This window comes from Jaculus jaculus, chromosome 15 (genome assembly GCF_020740685.1).
Source record: "Jaculus jaculus isolate mJacJac1 chromosome 15, mJacJac1.mat.Y.cur, whole genome shotgun sequence".
NCBI classification, from domain to species: Eukaryota; Metazoa; Chordata; class Mammalia; order Rodentia; family Dipodidae; genus Jaculus; species Jaculus jaculus.
In genome coordinates, this window is record NC_059116.1 from 34,628,355 (window position 1) to 34,645,168 (window position 16,814).

The 16,814-nt window shown below is 56.1% G+C and overlaps 3 protein-coding genes across 4 annotated transcripts; 2 read left to right on the top strand and 1 right to left on the bottom strand.

Annotated features, from left to right (window-relative positions):
- Nucleotides 1-9: 9 nt before the first annotated feature.
- Nucleotides 10-7,940, top strand: Sf3a2 (splicing factor 3a subunit 2). Of its 2 annotated transcripts, XM_045134893.1 has the most exons (10): nucleotides 77-146; nucleotides 3,683-3,768; nucleotides 3,991-4,153; nucleotides 4,346-4,417; nucleotides 5,281-5,327; nucleotides 5,662-5,771; nucleotides 6,492-6,541; nucleotides 6,624-6,764; nucleotides 6,871-6,939; nucleotides 7,046-7,940. In XM_045134893.1, exons 3-10 carry the CDS (start codon nucleotides 4,028-4,030, stop codon nucleotides 7,838-7,840), a joined length of 1,410 nt encoding a protein of 469 aa, XP_044990828.1. In that variant the 5' UTR covers nucleotides 77-146; nucleotides 3,683-3,768; nucleotides 3,991-4,027; the 3' UTR covers nucleotides 7,841-7,940. The 2 variants fall into 2 exon arrangements, with proteins under 2 accessions (XP_004654970.1, XP_044990828.1); XM_004654913.2 differs by lacking the exon at nucleotides 3,683-3,768 and having other exon boundaries at nucleotides 10-146.
- A 451-nt stretch (nucleotides 7,941-8,391) lies between these two features.
- Nucleotides 8,392-10,921, top strand: Amh (anti-Mullerian hormone). The gene is made up of 5 exons (XM_004654914.2): nucleotides 8,392-8,794; nucleotides 9,314-9,456; nucleotides 9,639-9,747; nucleotides 9,823-9,982; nucleotides 10,066-10,921. The coding sequence occupies exons 1-5, from the start codon at nucleotides 8,392-8,394 to the stop codon at nucleotides 10,919-10,921; spliced, it is 1,671 nt and encodes a 556-aa protein (XP_004654971.1).
- A 531-nt stretch (nucleotides 10,922-11,452) lies between these two features.
- Jsrp1 (junctional sarcoplasmic reticulum protein 1) lies at nucleotides 11,453-14,982 on the bottom strand. The gene is made up of 6 exons (XM_012947983.2): nucleotides 14,865-14,982; nucleotides 14,491-14,528; nucleotides 13,336-13,444; nucleotides 12,912-13,088; nucleotides 12,014-12,093; nucleotides 11,453-11,902 (listed from the first exon to the last, which is right to left on the bottom strand). The coding sequence occupies exons 1-6, from the start codon at nucleotides 14,980-14,982 to the stop codon at nucleotides 11,453-11,455; spliced, it is 972 nt and encodes a 323-aa protein (XP_012803437.2).
- Between the last annotated feature and the right edge of the window lie 1,832 nt (nucleotides 14,983-16,814).

Genomic DNA, 16,814 nt, shown 5'->3' on the forward strand with positions numbered 1-16,814 from the left:
GGTTCCCGGATGGTTGGAGCATGCGCGTAGGGGAAATTCCGCCCCGTTTGCAACCGGAAGTGGTTGCTTAGTCCGCCGTGCGCGTGCGCAAAGTGAAGTCGTGGCCTTTGAGGAGACGGGCCCGGACGGTCCGGCCTCTGGCGCTGGTGAGGAGCTGCGTGGACTGAGCGTGGCGCCGGCCGCTGCTCGGGGGCACGCTGGGAGGGCCTGGGTATGCGGGGACGCGGGGCCGGCGGCGAGTTACGCGGCTGGGGACACGTGCCCGGGCGAGACGCCAACGGGAGCGCGTTCTCGCGATACTTGTGTTCTCTGAGCGGGAATCGTAGAGCCTTCATGGGCCGCTGTGTGGGGGTTGTTTGCCTGGGGTTGTGGCGGGCTCTCTGATCCCGGTGACTGCCTCATTTTCTCTCCTTGTAAATCGAGGATCTGGGCAAATCCAGGGCGCGAGTAGTGCGCGCCTTGCTATAGAGCCGCCTGGAATCCTGGGATCAAGAATAGCGGTGTCTCCACCCAGAACTGTTTGTCTGTCCTTGGGGACGACCCCCCCCCCCCCCGCTTCTTAACCACTCCTTTCACAAATCACATCTCTCTGTGCGCTTACCTATTCTTGGGCATACTTTGTGGATTTCCTGTCAATGCCCCATGGGATTCATCTCTCCCATCCACTCACTGTACCCCAGGCTGGCCTCGAACTCTTGGCCTCCCAGGTGCTTGCTGGGATGACAGGCGCCAGCTGCTACGCCCTGCGCTTTTTGTTTTCTAAAATATCCCGACATGACTTTGGCTTCCACCTCATCCCCACTAAAAGAGAAAGAAAACGTCCAGAGTGAGTTGGCGCTGCCTTTAGTTCCACCACCCGTGAAGCTGAGGCAGAAGGATTTCCTTGAGATCCAGGTCAGCCTGGCCTACAGAGAGACATTGCCTGGAAAACGAAAAGAGCGTTCCTTATTGAAAGTATGTGTTCATCCTGGCTTCTTTTGTCCCGTTTTTTTTTTTTTTCTCATAAGCTGATTACATTAATTGTTTTGGTGCAAAAGATGGACTAGACAAGGGTCCCCCACTGAGTTGCATCCAGCCTCCATCTCTTATATTCTTTTGTGTTATGCTCAGATATTGCTGCCCCTCCCACCTGTTCCAGCATGCTCTCTAGGTCTGGCTCCTGGTTGAGTGTGGAGCTACCTGCGGTTACCCTCAATGTTAGTAGTTTGCCTGGGGAGACATCTCCTTGGATAGAGGCTTCCTCCACAAGCATGAGGACCTGAGTTCAGATCCCCAGCACCCACGTCAAGCCAGGTGCTGTAGCACTAGGGTCTGTGATCCTCTGGAGCCTAGCTAGGACCAGAAAGGGTAGAGACAATCTCCTAGTAGCTCACCAGCCAGACTGTCACCCTCAGCACAGGGAACAATGAGAGACCCTACCTTAAACAAGGTGGACAGTGAGGACTGACACCCAAAGTTGTCCTTTGGCCTCTACATATGTGCTGTGGCACTTACACACACAACATAGAAGTTTGGCTGGATAGCTGTCATCTCAGCACTCAAGGTTGAGGCAGAAGGATCAGGAGTTTAAGATCATCCTTGAATACATAGGCTCAAGGCCAGCCTGAGCTACATGGAATCCTGTCTGGAAAAAATGATCTGCGTTGGGATTGCTGGAGAGATAGTTCAGTGGTTAAAGGCACTTGCTTGCAAAGCCTGATGGTCTGGGTTCCATTCCTAGTACCCATATAAAGCCAGATGCAAATGTTGGGCTGGAGAGATGGCTTAACAGTTAAGGTGTTTGCTTGCAAAGCCAAAAGACCCAGGTTCGGTTCCCCAGTACCCACATAAGCCAAATGCACTAGGGGGCACATGCATCTGGAGTTTGCAGTGGCTAGGGGCCCTGGCACGCCCATTCTCTCTGTCCCCTCCCTCCCTTCCTTCCTTCCTCCTATCCCCTTCCCTCTCTCTGCTTGCAAATAAAAAATAGTATAAAATAGGGCTTGAGAGATGGCTTAGTGGTTAAAGCTCTTGCCTGCGAAGCCTAAAGACCCAGTTTAGATTCTTTAGGTCCCACATAAACCAGATTCACATGATGGCATATGTGTCTGGAGTTCATTTGCAGAGGCTAGAGGCCCTGCCAAGCCCACTCTCTCTCCCTCCCTCACTATAAATTTTTAAAAATCAAAAATTTAAAAATATTTATTTTTTTCTTTTAATTTTTTTGTTTATTATTTTATTTGAGAGTGACAGAAAGAAAGAGGGAGAGAGAGAGAATGGGCTGGCCAGAACCTCCAGCCACTGCAAACAAACTCCAGACGCGTGCACCCCTTGTGCATCTGGCTAACGTGAGTCCTGGGGAATCGAGCCTCAAACTGGGGTCCTTAGGTTTCACAAGCACTTAACCGCTAAGCCACCTCTCCAGCCCAAATATTTATTTATTTATTTTATTTTATTTTTTTGGTTTTTCGAGTTAGGGTCTCACTCTGGCTCAGGCTGACCTGGAATTCACTATGTAGTCTCAGGGTGGCCTCAAACTCTCAGCGATCCTCCTACCTCTGCCTCCCGAGTGCTGGGATTAAAGGCAAAGGCGTGCGCCACCACGCCCAGCCCAAATATTTATTTTTTTAAGAAGTGGCAAATGTATCTGGAATTCAGTTACAGTGGCAAAAACTCTGGCATGCCTGTTCCCTACCACCACACTCTGCTTGCTAATAAGGAAAATAATTTTACTTTTTTTTATGAGAGAGAGAATTGGTGTGCCAGGGCTTCCAGCCACTGAGGTTGATCTCCAGACTCATGCACCACCTTGTGCATATGCGTGACCTTGCCCTTGTGTCACCTTGTGCATCTGCCTTGTATGGGAACTGGAAAGTAGAACATGGGCCCTTAAGCTTTGCAGGCAAATGCCTTAACCTCTAAGCCACCTCTCCAGCCCAAATAATAATTTTTTTTTTTTTAAGTCAGGCATGGAGAGGCACAAAGTCAGGCATGGTGCTGGAGAGATGGCTGGCAGTTAAAGCACTTGCCTGCAAAGCCTAACAACCTTGCTTCTGTTTTCCAGTATCCACATAGAACTCAAGGTCCAAAGTGGCTCATGCATCTGGAATTCATTTGCAGTGGCTGGAGGTCCTGGTGCACCCATTCTATCTCTACTTGCATAAAAATAATTAAAGCTGTTAATAAAAAGTTTAAAAAAGCCAGGTGTGGTGGCATACACCTTTAATCCCAGCACTCAGGAGGTAGAGGTAGAAGGAGTGCTGTGATTTTTGAGGCCACCCTGAGACTACATAGTGAATTCCAGGTCAGCCTGAGCTAGAGCGAGACCCTACCTCAAAAAACCAAAAAAAAGAAAAGAAAAGAAGAAGCCAGAGCATGGGCTAGTATGAGAACCTCCCTTGAAAAACAAAAATAATAATAAAGAAAGAAAGAAGCTGGGGGCTGGAGAGATGGCTTAGTGGTTAAGGCGCTTTCCTGTGAACCCTAAGAACTCATGTTCCAATCTCCAAGTCCCACATAGCCAAATGCATAGTGATGCAAGCCTGCAATGTCGCACATGTGCACAAGAAGGCACACACATTTGGAGTTCAGGGCCAGCATGGGGTACAGAGTTCTAGGTTAATTTTAGATAAAGACCCTACCTCGAGGCAGGGGGAACTGAACTGGCCACGGGATATACATGGGTCATTCTGGCTTTTCACAGGTGAAGGTAGGAAGATCAGGAGTTCAAGGTGTCACCTTTGGCTATGAGACCTTGCCTCAACCAGAACAAAACTGAGAGGTCTAAAGGTTTGTTCAGTCTGGGGAAAGCTTCCTGGATATGCCTTGCCTGGGTGCACTATGGCTGAAGTGCCCCGCCTCCCCCAGTCACTTGGTGGTGGTGTCCTAGTAGTTCTTTAGGACCAGGCCAGTGGCTCTGGTGACTGGGTAGCTTCTGGGCTGTGACTGAAGGCCAGGTTGACCTGGATGCCCATGGCTATCTGGGCAACAGTCTCTCCTTTGTGTCCCCAGGTTTCTTCCTGTCTCCTAACACTCCAAGACCTTCATCATGGACTTCCAGCATCGACCTGGCGGCAAGACTGGGAGCGGGGGCGTTGCATCCTCTTCAGAGAGCAACCGAGACCGCCGTGAGCGCCTGCGACAGCTGGCCCTTGAAACAATTGACATCAACAAGGTGGGCTGCCTACATCCAGGGGCATCATGGGTCCCTTCTTCCCTCACACCAAACAGTGTCCCTATACTCACAGAGGCCACCTGCCCCCAGCACCATTGGGCAAAGCTGTACTTACCCTACCAAGAGCATTCCCTGGGGTCCCAGAAGGCCATGGTCTTTGCCATCTAACCCCAGCGATTTGTTCTCTTTCAGGACCCCTATTTCATGAAAAATCATCTGGGATCCTATGAATGCAAGCTCTGCCTGACACTGCACAACAATGAGGTATGCCCTGGCCTCCGCTGCCTCCACTGTTGCCTCTGGGGCTGTTGCCCTGTTCATTGTGACAAGAGAACTGTTGCTCAGAGTAACAGTCATGCTCACTGATCCAGAGTCAGTTTGTTTTTTATTTTTCTTCTCTTTCGGTGCTGGGGATGGAACCCAGGATGTACATGCTCACCCTCACTTCACACCACCCACTTTGTTCCTTCTCTTGGAGACAGGCTCTCTGCAGCCCTACTGGCCGAGAACCTCAGGGATCACAGGCCCTGGCCACGGAGCTGTGGCTCTCCTGGGCCCTTCTCTTCTTTTTCCTTTGGCTGTTGGTGTCCCAGCACAGGATGTGTGGGCATCAGCAGGATTCATAAATGTTGCCACAGTAACATTTGCCTGCCAGTGCTTCCTGAGGAGAGGTCCCATTGGTCTGTCCCCCTCTGTTCACCAGCGTGTGTGACTTGTGGACCCTCAACAGGCTGTTGCTCGTGGAGCAGCTTGTTGCCTGTGGTGCTGAGCTGTGTCCTTGACCTCCACCCATTCCATGCCAGGAGCTCCCCAGTGTCAGATATGTGCCCACACACTGTCCAGTATACCCTGGGGCATGATTGTCACTAGAGACTATTGGTTGGCATGTTGGTCTCAGCAATGGAGGAGGCTTCCCAGGTTGTCATGAGGAAAAGTGTCACACAGCTGTCTCAAACTCAGCCACATCCACATGTGCACAGTCCTGCAGGCTATGCAGTTCCCAGGTCTGGGACTTGGAGCAGGGTCACCCAACCAGAGCTGTTTTCTTCCCCTCAGGCAGATGTCTGCCTAGCCTGGGCGAGATGACCCAGTTCCCCAGTCCTTGAATGGTCCTCTTTCCTCTGCAGGGGAGTTACCTGGCTCACACCCAAGGGAAGAAACACCAGACCAACTTGTGAGTCCCAGTGGCCCAGGTTATGACTTGGGGTTGGGAGGTCACTTTTTTTTGGGGGGGGGGGGCAAGACTGCCCTGGTTTTGGGGCTTGTGACCAACTGATTCATCCCAGCACTCAGGAGGTTGAGGTAGAAGAATCCATATGGGGGTGGTTCTCTAAAGAGAACAAGGGGAAATAAAAATGGCTGGGAAAAAAAAAGAGAGAGAGAGAGAACAAGGGACATTGGGAGTGTGGCATCCTTTGCTGTCCCCACTGCTGCTGCTCTGGAGCCCTCTGGGTTTGTGGCCTTGGCCTGGGTGGAGGGGCCACCACTCTAGTGCTTACTGCCCACAGAGCCCGGCGAGCAGCCAAGGAGGCCAAGGAAGCTCCCGCCCAGCCAGCTCCTGAAAAGGTCAAGGTGGAGGTGAAGAAATTTGTGAAGATTGGCCGTCCTGGCTACAAAGGTGGGGCTGTAGGTTGGAGGCAGCATGAATGGATGCAGGAGACACCTGTTCTAGGCCACACACAGCCTGTCACTGTCATCTGGCCTTTACACAGCAGCCCCCACCTCTCACACACAGCCCCTGCTGTTGAGAGTCATCAGGTAGCCGATAAGCACTGGCCTCCCCCATGGGTGCTGAGTCCTGGAGACCTTGGTAAAAGAAGGAAGGAAAGGAGACAGGTTGTCCTGGAAGCAGCATTTGCTGGTTCCCTTAGCAGAGGAGTGGCGTGGCCTGGTTAGTTACCCATACCTGTAGGAAACCGCTTCTCTGATTCACTACAGCATGCCTAGCAGGTGACCTTCGAACAGCCTGCAGCCATCTGCAGTGGCCAGATCTATAAGGGAAGGCTACCACTGGGTGGCTCTGCTGTTAAAGTTTATGGTGGATTGGATTCACCCACTGCCTCCAACAGTTATGGCCAGAGGCCTTCCTCTCACTGTCCCAGACACAGTCCTGAGGGCTGGCCTCACTGGTATACCAATAATACCCTAGCTTTGAGATGTACACCTGACACCCATGTGAGTGATACATTCAGACACTTGGCCCATGTGCTGTTGCTCTCCACAAGTCCTGGCAGATCCTAGTGGTCTCCCTAGCCACACAGAGGCTTCATCAGGACCACCCTCCTTAGTGACCCCAGCTGTGTGAACAGGCCTCCTGAGCACCCCTTCTGTGTTGCAGTAACCAAGCAGAGGGACACAGAGATGGGTCAGCAGAGCCTCTTGTTCCAGGTGAGGTTGGGGTTTGGGCCTTGGGGGTGCAGAATAGTCCCAGGAACCTATGAAGACAGTGCTGCCATGTACATGTCCCCAGATCGACTACCCTGAGATCGCTGAGGGTATCATGCCCCGCCACCGCTTCATGTCGGCCTATGAGCAGAGGATCGAACCCCCAGACCGTCGCTGGCAATACCTCCTCATGGCAGCGGAGCCCTATGAGACCATTGCCTTCAAGGTCAGAGTAACAACTGGGCCTGCCTGTTACCCCAGCCTGGGGTCTCCTCTAAACTCCTTGCCCAAGCACCAGCCCTGGGGCCCCAATGTCTCTCTCGTTCTCCCAGGTGCCCAGCCGAGAGATTGACAAGGCTGAGGGCAAGTTCTGGACCCACTGGAACCGGGAGACTAAGCAGGTGGGCCAGGGCCTGGGTTGTGGTAGGGGGCGCTGTGAGTCTCATTTTCCTCTGTGAGCCATGCCAGCTAATTTTGCCCTCTCTCTGTCCCTCTTTTCCTTTGCAGTTTTTCCTCCAGTTCCACTTTAAGATGGAGAAACCCCCAGCCCCACCCACCCTCCCTGCAGGACCTCCCGGTGTGAAGCGGCCCCCTCCCCCACTGATGAATGGCCTGCCCCCTAGACCACCTCTGCCTGAGGCCTTGCCCCCACCCCCACCTGGTGGCCTGCCTCTACCTCCCATGCCCCCCACTGGGCCTGCTCCCTCTGGCCCCCCTGGGCCTCCCCAGCTACCCCCACCAGCTCCTGGGGTCCATCCCCCAGCCCCAGTGGTCCACCCACCTACATCTGGAGTCCATCCTCCAGCTCCTGGGGTCCATCCCCCAGCTCCTGGAGTCCACCCTCCGACACCAGTAGTCCACCCACCAACTTCTGGGGTCCACCCACCTGCTCCAGGGGTACACCCACCAGCCCCTGGGGTACACCCACCTGCTCCTGGGGTACATCCACCTGCTCCTGGGGTGCACCCACCAGCCCCAGGTGTACACCCTCCCCCAGCAGCTGGGGTTCACCCTCAGGCCCCAGGAGTGCACCCACCTGCTCCTGCAGTCCACCCCCAGGCCCCGGGGGTGCACCCACCAGCCCCAGGGGTGCACCCACCAGCCCCCGGGATCCACCCACAGGCTCCAGGGGTACATCCCCAGCCTCCTGGGGTCCATCCTGCTCCTGGGGTCCACCCCCAGCCTCCTGGAGTCCACCCTCAGCCTCCAGGGGTGCACCCAACTCCCATGCCTCCCATGCTGAGACCTCCACTCCCCTCCGAAGGGCCAGGAAACATTCCACCCCCTCCCCCCACCAATTGAAGCCACTGCCCTTTCGTCTGGTCTGTCTTTTCCCACTGGGAGTCCTTGGAAGGTTTTGTATTTTGTCCTGTCCAGAGTCCATTAAACAGCCTCCCCCATGTCTGCAGTGTGCTGCTGTTGTGGCCATGGGTGGGGCCCCACAGTTCTTCCTGGAGCATTGTAATTATGGAGGAAGGGTGCTGTGGCCCACCTGGGCATTGTGGGGTTCTGGTGGGTAGTTAATAACTTATAGACCTGTTCTCTCCTGGGGTGCCCAGAGGTGGGTGAGCAAACATGAGTTGGGCAACAGGCTCCTTCAGCAGGGCAGTGCGCCCCACCTGGAGGACAGACAAGACGGTGGTGTTCAAGGACAGCTTGGTCCCTGCTTAGCTTCTGCTGCTAAGGCCAGGCAGGTGGCCTGGGACAGAAAGCCCTTTGAGAAGGCCACCTCCCACTTGCTAAGCACTGTCCCCCAAGGTCGCCTCCACCGAGTTGATGGGGGCCTCCCTCCCGAGCATTCATCCTTGGCCACACATATAAAGCAGGCCACCCACCCAGCCCCTTAAAACAACATGCAGGGGCCATCTCTCACTCGCCTGGCTCTGCTACTGGTGACCACAGGGGCTGTGTTGGGGACCAAGACACCCACAGAAGAGCCAGCCAACAACACTGGCCTCGTCTTCCTTGAAGATTGGGCCTGGCCTTCAGGCAGCCCCCCAGAACCCTTTTGCTTGGTGACATTGAGAGGGGCAAGCAACAGGAGCACAGCCACTCTGCGGGTGGTGGGAGGTCTGGGCAACTATGAGCATGCCTTCCTGGAAGCCCTGCGGGAATCCCACTGGGGTCCCCAAGACCTGGCCACCTTTGGGATTTGCAGTCCTGACTCACAGTCTGCCCTTCCCATTTTGCGACACCTGGGGGCATGGCTGAGGGAACCTGGGGGGCAGGGACTGCTGGTCCTGCCCCTGGATGAAGGTATGTACGTCTGTGAGGGGTGGGGGCTGTGCACAATTCTGTTACCATTGGTGGGTGCCCAGGTCTTGCCAGATAAAATGAGGTGATGCACAACTCCCACCTCAGCTGATGCTACAGGTCTCTCTCCTCGTCCCCCAGGCCATGGAGGAGGTTGTGGGTCCCCCTGTGAGGTGGCAATGGCACTTTTGGAAGTTAGCAATCCCTATGACCAGCTCCAGGGGGGGCTCCTCCCACACCTCCCTACCCAAAGGGAAGCTGAAGCAGGTAGGACTGGACCAGGCAGCCCCCACCCACATTCAGATATCCCCACTGCCCACCCCAGTGGTCATTGCTTCCTGGCCACAGGGAATTAGTCAAGAGGGGTCACTATGTCCCTCCAGGCAAAGACTACACCTGACTCAGGGTTCTTTCAGGCCTGCCTGACCCCAGGAGAGTTATGGAGGTTTCAGTTGGGGTGGGGCGGGGCTTTCTACAGAATAGACCCCAAAAGCTCAGGTGTCCCCCTTGTCTTAACCACAGTGACATGGGAGCCCACACTCTTGCTGAGGTTCCAGGAGCCCTCGCCTGGAGGAGCCAGCCCTGGGGCCCAGGCGCTGCTGGTGGTGTACCCAGGGCCAGGTCCGGCGGTCGCTGTCACTGGGGCTGGGCTGCGGGGTGTCCAGGTACCTGGAGGTTGCATGGGGAGGCCCCTGCGCAGCCAAAAGCCCCGCTAGTCGCAGGGGAGGAAAATTTTCAAGGTGTGCCCGAGGGAAAGGCGCCTGAGACCCCAGAACTGGGAAAGGGCAACTGAGGAGGGAAGTGTGCCTCACCTCCTCCAGCCCTATTGAGTTCCTCATCTCCTCAGAGCCTCTGCCCCATCCGGGACACCCGCTTTCTGGCAATGGTTGTGGACCACCCCGAGGAAGCCTGGAGCAGACCCGGGCTCACCCTAACTCTACAGTCCCTGGAAGACCGTAAGACCTGGAGGAATTGGAGGGGAAGGGGGACGGGGTCGCAGCCGGCCTCTCAGCCCAACACATGTCCCACAGGTGCTGCCCTGAGCACCGCCCAGCTGCAGACTTTGCTGTTCGGCTCGGACCCCCGCTGCTTCACGCGGATGACCCCAGCCTTGCTGTTGCTGCCACCAAAGGGACCTGCACCGCAGCCCTCGCATGGCCGGCTGGACACAGTGCCCTTTCCTCCGTCCAGGTGCGCACCGGTCGGGGAAGCAGGGACTTGGGGACGGCGCAGTCTCTCACGCTCACTCCTAGACCGCTGCGCTTGCATTCCAGGCTGTCCCCAGAGCCCGAAGGAATGCCACACAGTGCTGACCCCTTCCTGGAGACCCTCACGCGCTTGGCGCGTGCGCTACGAGACCCCAGGGCTCGGGCCTCTTCCACGCGCCTGGCCCTGGACCCGGGCGCGCTACACAGCTTCCCGCAGGGCCTTGTCAATCTGTCAGACCCCTCGGCGCTGGAGAACCTGCTCCACGGGGAGGAGCCACTGCTGCTGCTGTCTCCTGCTTCGGCCATTGCCACCGCGGGTGACCCTGTACTGCTGCAGGAACCCTCCCCGGCGGCGTCTTGGGTCTCGGGCCTGGCACACAGGGTGGCCGTAGAGCTTCAAGCGGCGGCCACTGAGTTGCGTGGGCTCCCGGGCCTGCCACCCGCTGCGCACCCACTGTTGGTGCGCCTGCTGTCGCTGTGCCCGGGTGACTCGCGCAGCCCTGGGGACCCACTGCGCGCGCTGCTGCTGCTGAAAGCGCTGCAGGCTCTGCGCACCGAGTGGCGCGCGCGGGAGGAGCGCGGGCCGGCGCCGCGCGCGCAGCGGAGCACCGCGGACGGCCCGTGCTCGCTGCGCGAGCTGAGCGTGGATCTGCGCGCCGAGCGCTCTGTGCTCATCCCCGAGACCTACCAGGCCAACAACTGCCAGGGCTCGTGCGGGTGGCCGCAGTCTGACCGCAACCCGCGCTACGGAAACCACGTGGTGCTGCTACTGAAGATGCAGGCGCGTGGGGCCGCCCTGGCGCGCCCGCCCTGCTGCGTGCCCACCGCCTACACCGGCAAGCTGCTCATCAGCTTGTCCGAGGAGCGCATCAGCGCGCACCACGTGCCCAACATGGTGGCCACTGAATGCGGCTGCAGGTGACCCACGCGTGCCACCCAAAGCCAACCATTCCTCCCCGTCCCCAGCCAGCGCCCCTTCTCATATTTATTCAGACCCTTCAATAAAGACCAGCAAGGGCTGGAGAGATGAGATGGCCCAGCGGTAAAGGCGCTTGCTTGCAAAACCTAAGGACCCGAGTTCAGTTCCCCAGTACCCACATGATGCCAGATGCACAAAGTGGCGCATGCATCTGGAGTTCTTTTGCAGGGGTTCGGGGCCCTACTGAACCCATTCTCATCCCCCCCCCTCTCTGCTTACAAATAAAGAAATAATATGAAAAACAACAAAACACCCAGTTTGGCTGTCCGTGGGTGGGTGCATGGGTGTTTGTGGAGGCTTCCCGGGAGCCCGACCAGTGAGTGGCTCGCTGCAAGCTCTCCATCCACCCTATCATTTTGACCTTGTGGTACAGAAGGACCAGACGATAACACAGCGGCTGCAGCTATCCCTTTATTTTGCTGGAGCCACAGGCCTTGAAGGCGCGATCAGGGATCCACCTGCCAGAAGCCGGGGTTAGTCGCGTCCTTTGACTCCGCGGTGCTTCCGTCGCCCAGGAGGCCAGGCATCCTCGTCGCGGCGCCCAGGGGAGGCCCAGACTTGGTGCTTCCTGTGCTCGGGGTCCCGCGCACCCGGCCGATGCCTCCCTTCGCGTGCCTCCGAGCGCGGGGAGCGGGGCAGGGCCTCCCGGGGCTCCTTGGTGGCCCATGGCCTCTCCTTTCTCGGCTTCTCCTCCTTCCGTGACCTCTCTTTTCTCAGCTTCTCTTTCTTCCGCGGCCTCTCCGGAGAACCTCGGTCCCCTCGAGGCACAGTCTCCTCCTCTCCAGAACCCTTTGGGGGAGACTTCTCCTCTGCTGCCTCCGGCAAGTTTTCTGTTGCTGACGTCTGGGGAGGCTCAGGTCTGTCCTCTGTCTTGGCTGGGGGCACAGGTGGCCCTGGTGGGGGCGCCAAGCCCACCGGCTTAGTCTGCAGAGTGACAACGGGGTGGGATTCTGGGATCAGCACCCACCTCCCCATCGGCCCAGCCTTCCACTCTACACAGCCCACTGCCAGAAGTGACTGAAAGAAAAAGCTTACCGGGGGCGATACTGGCCTCTTGGGTGGGACCCACGGCTGAGGGGCAGGGGCAGAGACGGGTGCCTCCCCAGCCACCACGTCTGGAGGACAGGGTGGAAAGGTGGGTCAAACTGAGCCTGGGTACATGCCACCTCCTCTGCCCCCTTCAGTCCCTAGAGCTCCCCTTTCCTGAGACAGGGGGATTCGCTTGGGGTCCCTCAGAGGATCGGGACATCCCCTTCCCTGGGACCTCCCTTTTTGATGCCCTGAAAGGAGTGGTTATTGTTTCTCTGAGGGCCGCTGACGGTGGTTTTCAAAGGCTGATTCCCAAGGATGCCCAGGGTGCAGTGTAGGCCTGTCACCCCAGCACGCAGGGTGGCTGAGGCAGGGGGATTGCCAAGAGTTAAAGACCACTTTGGGTCACAGGGTGAAACTCTTGTCTCCAACGCCGGGCGTGGTAGCTCATCTCCAGGAGGCTGGAGGATCACAGTAGGTTCGAATCTAACTTGGACTACATGAGATCGTTTCCTAAAGGGCCGGACCCTGAGCCGGGCGTAGTGGCGCATGTCTTTAATCCCAGCACTCGGGAGGCAGAGGTAGAAGGATCGCCGCGAGTTCGAGGCCACCCTGAGACTACATAGTGATTCCGGGTCAGAAAAAAAAAAAAAAAAGCCGGACCCTGGCGGGGCCACACGCCCAAGCCTGCTCACGGAGTGGGGAAGTGACGGTTTGCGCACAGAGATTAAAAGAAGACAGGGCCTCTCAAGGGTCAGTGGACTGAGCAGACCTGGCCATGATTGGAGGCCCCCAAGACCTACCCCTTTGGACAGAACCTGCCCAGCTCCCATCCTTTGCGCATGCGTGATTATTGGGCCGGGGCTGGGGGGGGGTTGGGATATGGGGGAGGGGGGGGACTCACCGCGGCACAGTTGAAAAGCAGAGCCCAGCAGCGCCACCAGAGAGGCCAGCACCAGGCACTTATTAAGGGTCACGTCTCCCCAGGGCAGGTCCTCGTTCAGAGCCTGGGGCGGAGGTGGTGGCGGCTGCATGGGAGGCATGGCCTGAGACTTCTTGCGCACCGGGGCGCTCCGGGGACCTGCGGGCAAGTGTGGACCGCACATTCATTCACTGCCATGCAAACAGCGCAGACCCGGCAAGGGTAGGGTGCTAGGAGCGGCGCCCAGATAGTGTTGTCACTGTTCATGCCGCCTTCACTGGTATAAGTCACCATGAGCTGAGCTGAGGCTATCAGCCCATGCCAATCACACCTGGGGCCACTCAGATCCACGCTCTACCCTATCCTCCCAGAGTCCCCCACCCTCCCACGCCTGCTTCAAACTCACTCGCTCCAGCTTTCAGCTTCTCCTTGCCTGGTCCTGGGGCCCCTTTGGCTACAGGATCCTTTTCCATCTTACTGGGTCTAGCATCTGCTGCAGCAGCTGTCACTGAGTCCTGTGGGATCAGGAGACATCTCCGTGAGCTATAGCATAGCTGGTCGTGATGCGCTCTTGTAATCCCAGTTCTCAGGAGGTTGAGGCAGGAGGATTGTGGAGAGTTGGAGGCCAGCCTGCGCTGTGCTCTGGGGATATGGCTAGCATGCACGAAGTCCTGTGTTCCATCCCCAGAAATGTATAAACCATGCACAGGCCAGCCATCGCAGCACTCAGGAGGCGGAGGCAGAGAATGGCTCTAAATTCAAAGCCAGCCTGGACCACAGATGGAGTTTGAGACCAACCTGGGGCTCCATAGTGAGACGGTCTCCAAAAAGTAAAAGCAATAAGCCAGGCATGGTGGTGCACACCTTTAATCCCAGCACTCAGGAGGCTGAGATAGGAGGATCCCTGTGAGTTCAAGGCCAGCCTGGGCTATAGAGTAAGTTCAGGTCAGCCTAGAGACCTTACCTCAAAAAAAAAAAAAAAAAAAAAGGTCGCGGTAGTGCACACCTTTAATCCCAGAATTTGGGAGGCAGAGGTAGGAGGATTGCCATGAGTTCAAGGCCACCCTGAGACTGCATAGTGAATTTCAGGTCAGCCTGGACTAGAGTGAGACACTACCTCGAAAAACAAAACATCCACCACAGGACAGGAGAGATGACTTAGGAGTTAAAGTGCTTGCCTGTGAAACCTAAGGACCCAGGTTCTATTCCCCAGTATCCATGTAAATCCAGATGAACAAGATGGCACATGCATCTGGAGTTCATTTTTAGTGGCTAGAGGCCCTGGTGTATTCATGCTCTCTCTCTCTCTGTCCAATAAACAACAGAGCCAGGCATGGTGGTGCACGCCTTTAATCCCAGCACTTATGTGCTCTATGCATCTGCCCCTTCCCTCTCTCAAATAAATAAATAAATGTATCAACAACAAAACCCTCAAGAACAGGGCCTGCTTGTCATCTCAAGAGGAGATGAGGAGTTGGAGGATACCCTCTTGCTACACAGACAGGCTGCAGGAGACACAAACATACAGCCTATCACTGACCAGAGGGACCCAGCTACTCACGAGGGGCCAGCTGCTGGACTCCACCATCCTGGGTGTCCCTGTTGTGGGAACATAGGAAGCATCAAACCATTGGGACACCAGTTCCACCCAACCCTCCACCCCCACTTTGCTGGGCAACAGGTAGCCAAGATTTCCATTTCCCATGCCCTCACAGTACTTCCATGGGGAGGGGGACCTGGGATTCAAACCCAGATCTGTGTAGCTATGGCCATTGTGTTCTGGGATTTCCAGAACAGACCCTGGAAATGGGAGAAATGGGAACCAGGGGCCAGGCACAGGGAGTGGGAGTGTTTAACCCAGTTTGATCCAGTCCACAAGCTCCAGTCTCTTGAAGGGGAGCAGACAGGCTGCATGGGACAGAATGATCAGGCTACCTCGTGCCTTGTTCTCTGGCCGCCGGCCTGGGCAAGGCTCCTCCAGCAGTGAGAGGTCATCGCTGGGCAAGCAGCTGCCCAGGCCCCCATCTAGGTCCTCCAAGGCTCTGGTTGTCATGGAGACCAGAACAGCAGGGGTCTATAGTCAGGCTGAAAGAGGATGGATGGAAAGGGGGTGTGGCCTTTACTGACACTTTCCCCCCACTTCTATATCTTATCCCCCTCTCTGCCTCTGAACTCTCCTGTGAGTGATCACCTCCCCTTAGGTCAGCCACTCCAGGCCGCTTGTGTGCATCTGTGGAATCTACTGGGGCTCAGTGCCTTGAGCCCACCAAAAGTCACAGAGCAATAACGAGTCAGAGTCCACACCAGAATCCTGCACAGTAGGGCCAGATCAAGTTCTCTGAGTTCATAAACTATTTTTATCTAGTGTCCGAGGCCAGCAGGACAAGTCAGTCTGGCGGGCACAGCCCCTCCCAGGCCTTTGTTCCCAAGGGGACACATTCCCCCAAGAATTCTCCCATGTAACCCCAGGATTCTAGGGGCTCAAACGCCAGTAGCCAAAGCCTGCTGGGTCTTCGCTATGACAATTGAAGACAGGAAGAAGACCCTAGAAGTGTTTTGATCAGGTGAAGATCTTGCCTTCTCTTGCGCACTCCTGCTCCCATATAAGAGATGAAAATAGAACAGAGCTTGAAGACCCAGAGCCTGGCTTTTGGGGGCCTCCTCTACCTTCACTTTCCAGAATTGGTGCACCCCAGTCCTCAGACAGAAGGACTATCCAGGAGACCTCTGAAGCCACACAGGGCTAGAGGGGGAGGGGCACAAGAGCGGGGAAGATGGGACATGCAGGCCCCTAGTGGGGTGTCGGTGGTGGCCACAGGAACTGCGGACCCCTGTGGTCCTCAGAAACACCCATCCTGAGGTATCAAAGTCCCACACTTCTGCCCAGGTCTCCCCCCAGCCCCTCTTACCCTACAATCTCCGAGTTAGGACTGGAAAACAGGATGGAGTATCAGAGAGTGGCCAGAGACAGACAGTGACAGGTGGTCAGTGGACAGCTGGGGGGACCAATCAGAGATAGCCAGGAGCCATAGGGATGTGCCTGCAGGAGGTCACTGGCACCCACCCCCAACACTGGCACAAGGCAGGAGGGAGCTAGGAGCTAGCTCAGAGATGACCCACTCCTACCTTAGCCACAGCCCCCTCAAGCACTGAACAAGAGTCACTGGGGTTGCATGGGCTACTCTGAGTCTAAGGTCTTGTTCCAGCAAATATTTATTAAGGGGGATGGAGAAATGCACTTAAGGCTCTTGCCTGCAAATCCTAACAACTTAGTTTCAATTCCCCAGTACCCGCATAAAGCCAGATGCACAAAGTGGTGCATGCATCTAGAGTTCATTTGTGGCTAGAGGCCCTACCGTGCCCATTCTCTCTCTCTCTCTCTCTATCTTTCTGCTTGCAAATAAAAATTTAAAATATGTGAAAAAGGGCTGGAGAGATAGCTTAGCGGTTAAGCGCTTGCCTGTGAAGCCTAAGGACCCCGGTTCGAGGCTCGACTCCCCAGGACCCACGTTAGCCAGATGCACAAGGGGGCTCATGTGTCTGGAGTTCGTTTGCAGTGGCTGGAGGCCCTGGCGTGCCCATTCTCTCCCCCTCTCTCTATTTGCCTCTTTCTGTCCCTCTCTGTCTCTCTCAAATAAATAAAAAAAAAAATTAAAAAATATTTTTTTGAAAAAGGGCTGGATGAGTTGTGTGTGGTGGCACACGCCTTTAATCGTAGCCCTCAGGAGGCAGGTGGATCGCTGTGAGTTCAAGACTAATTTGAGACTAGTGAATTCCAGGTCAGCCTGGGCTAAAACAAACAAACAAAAAATCTCTTGGATGCAGGCTCAGATCATGTGACCAGCCAGCCCTGTGGAACTAACTGTGTGTGGCACCCACTGGCCA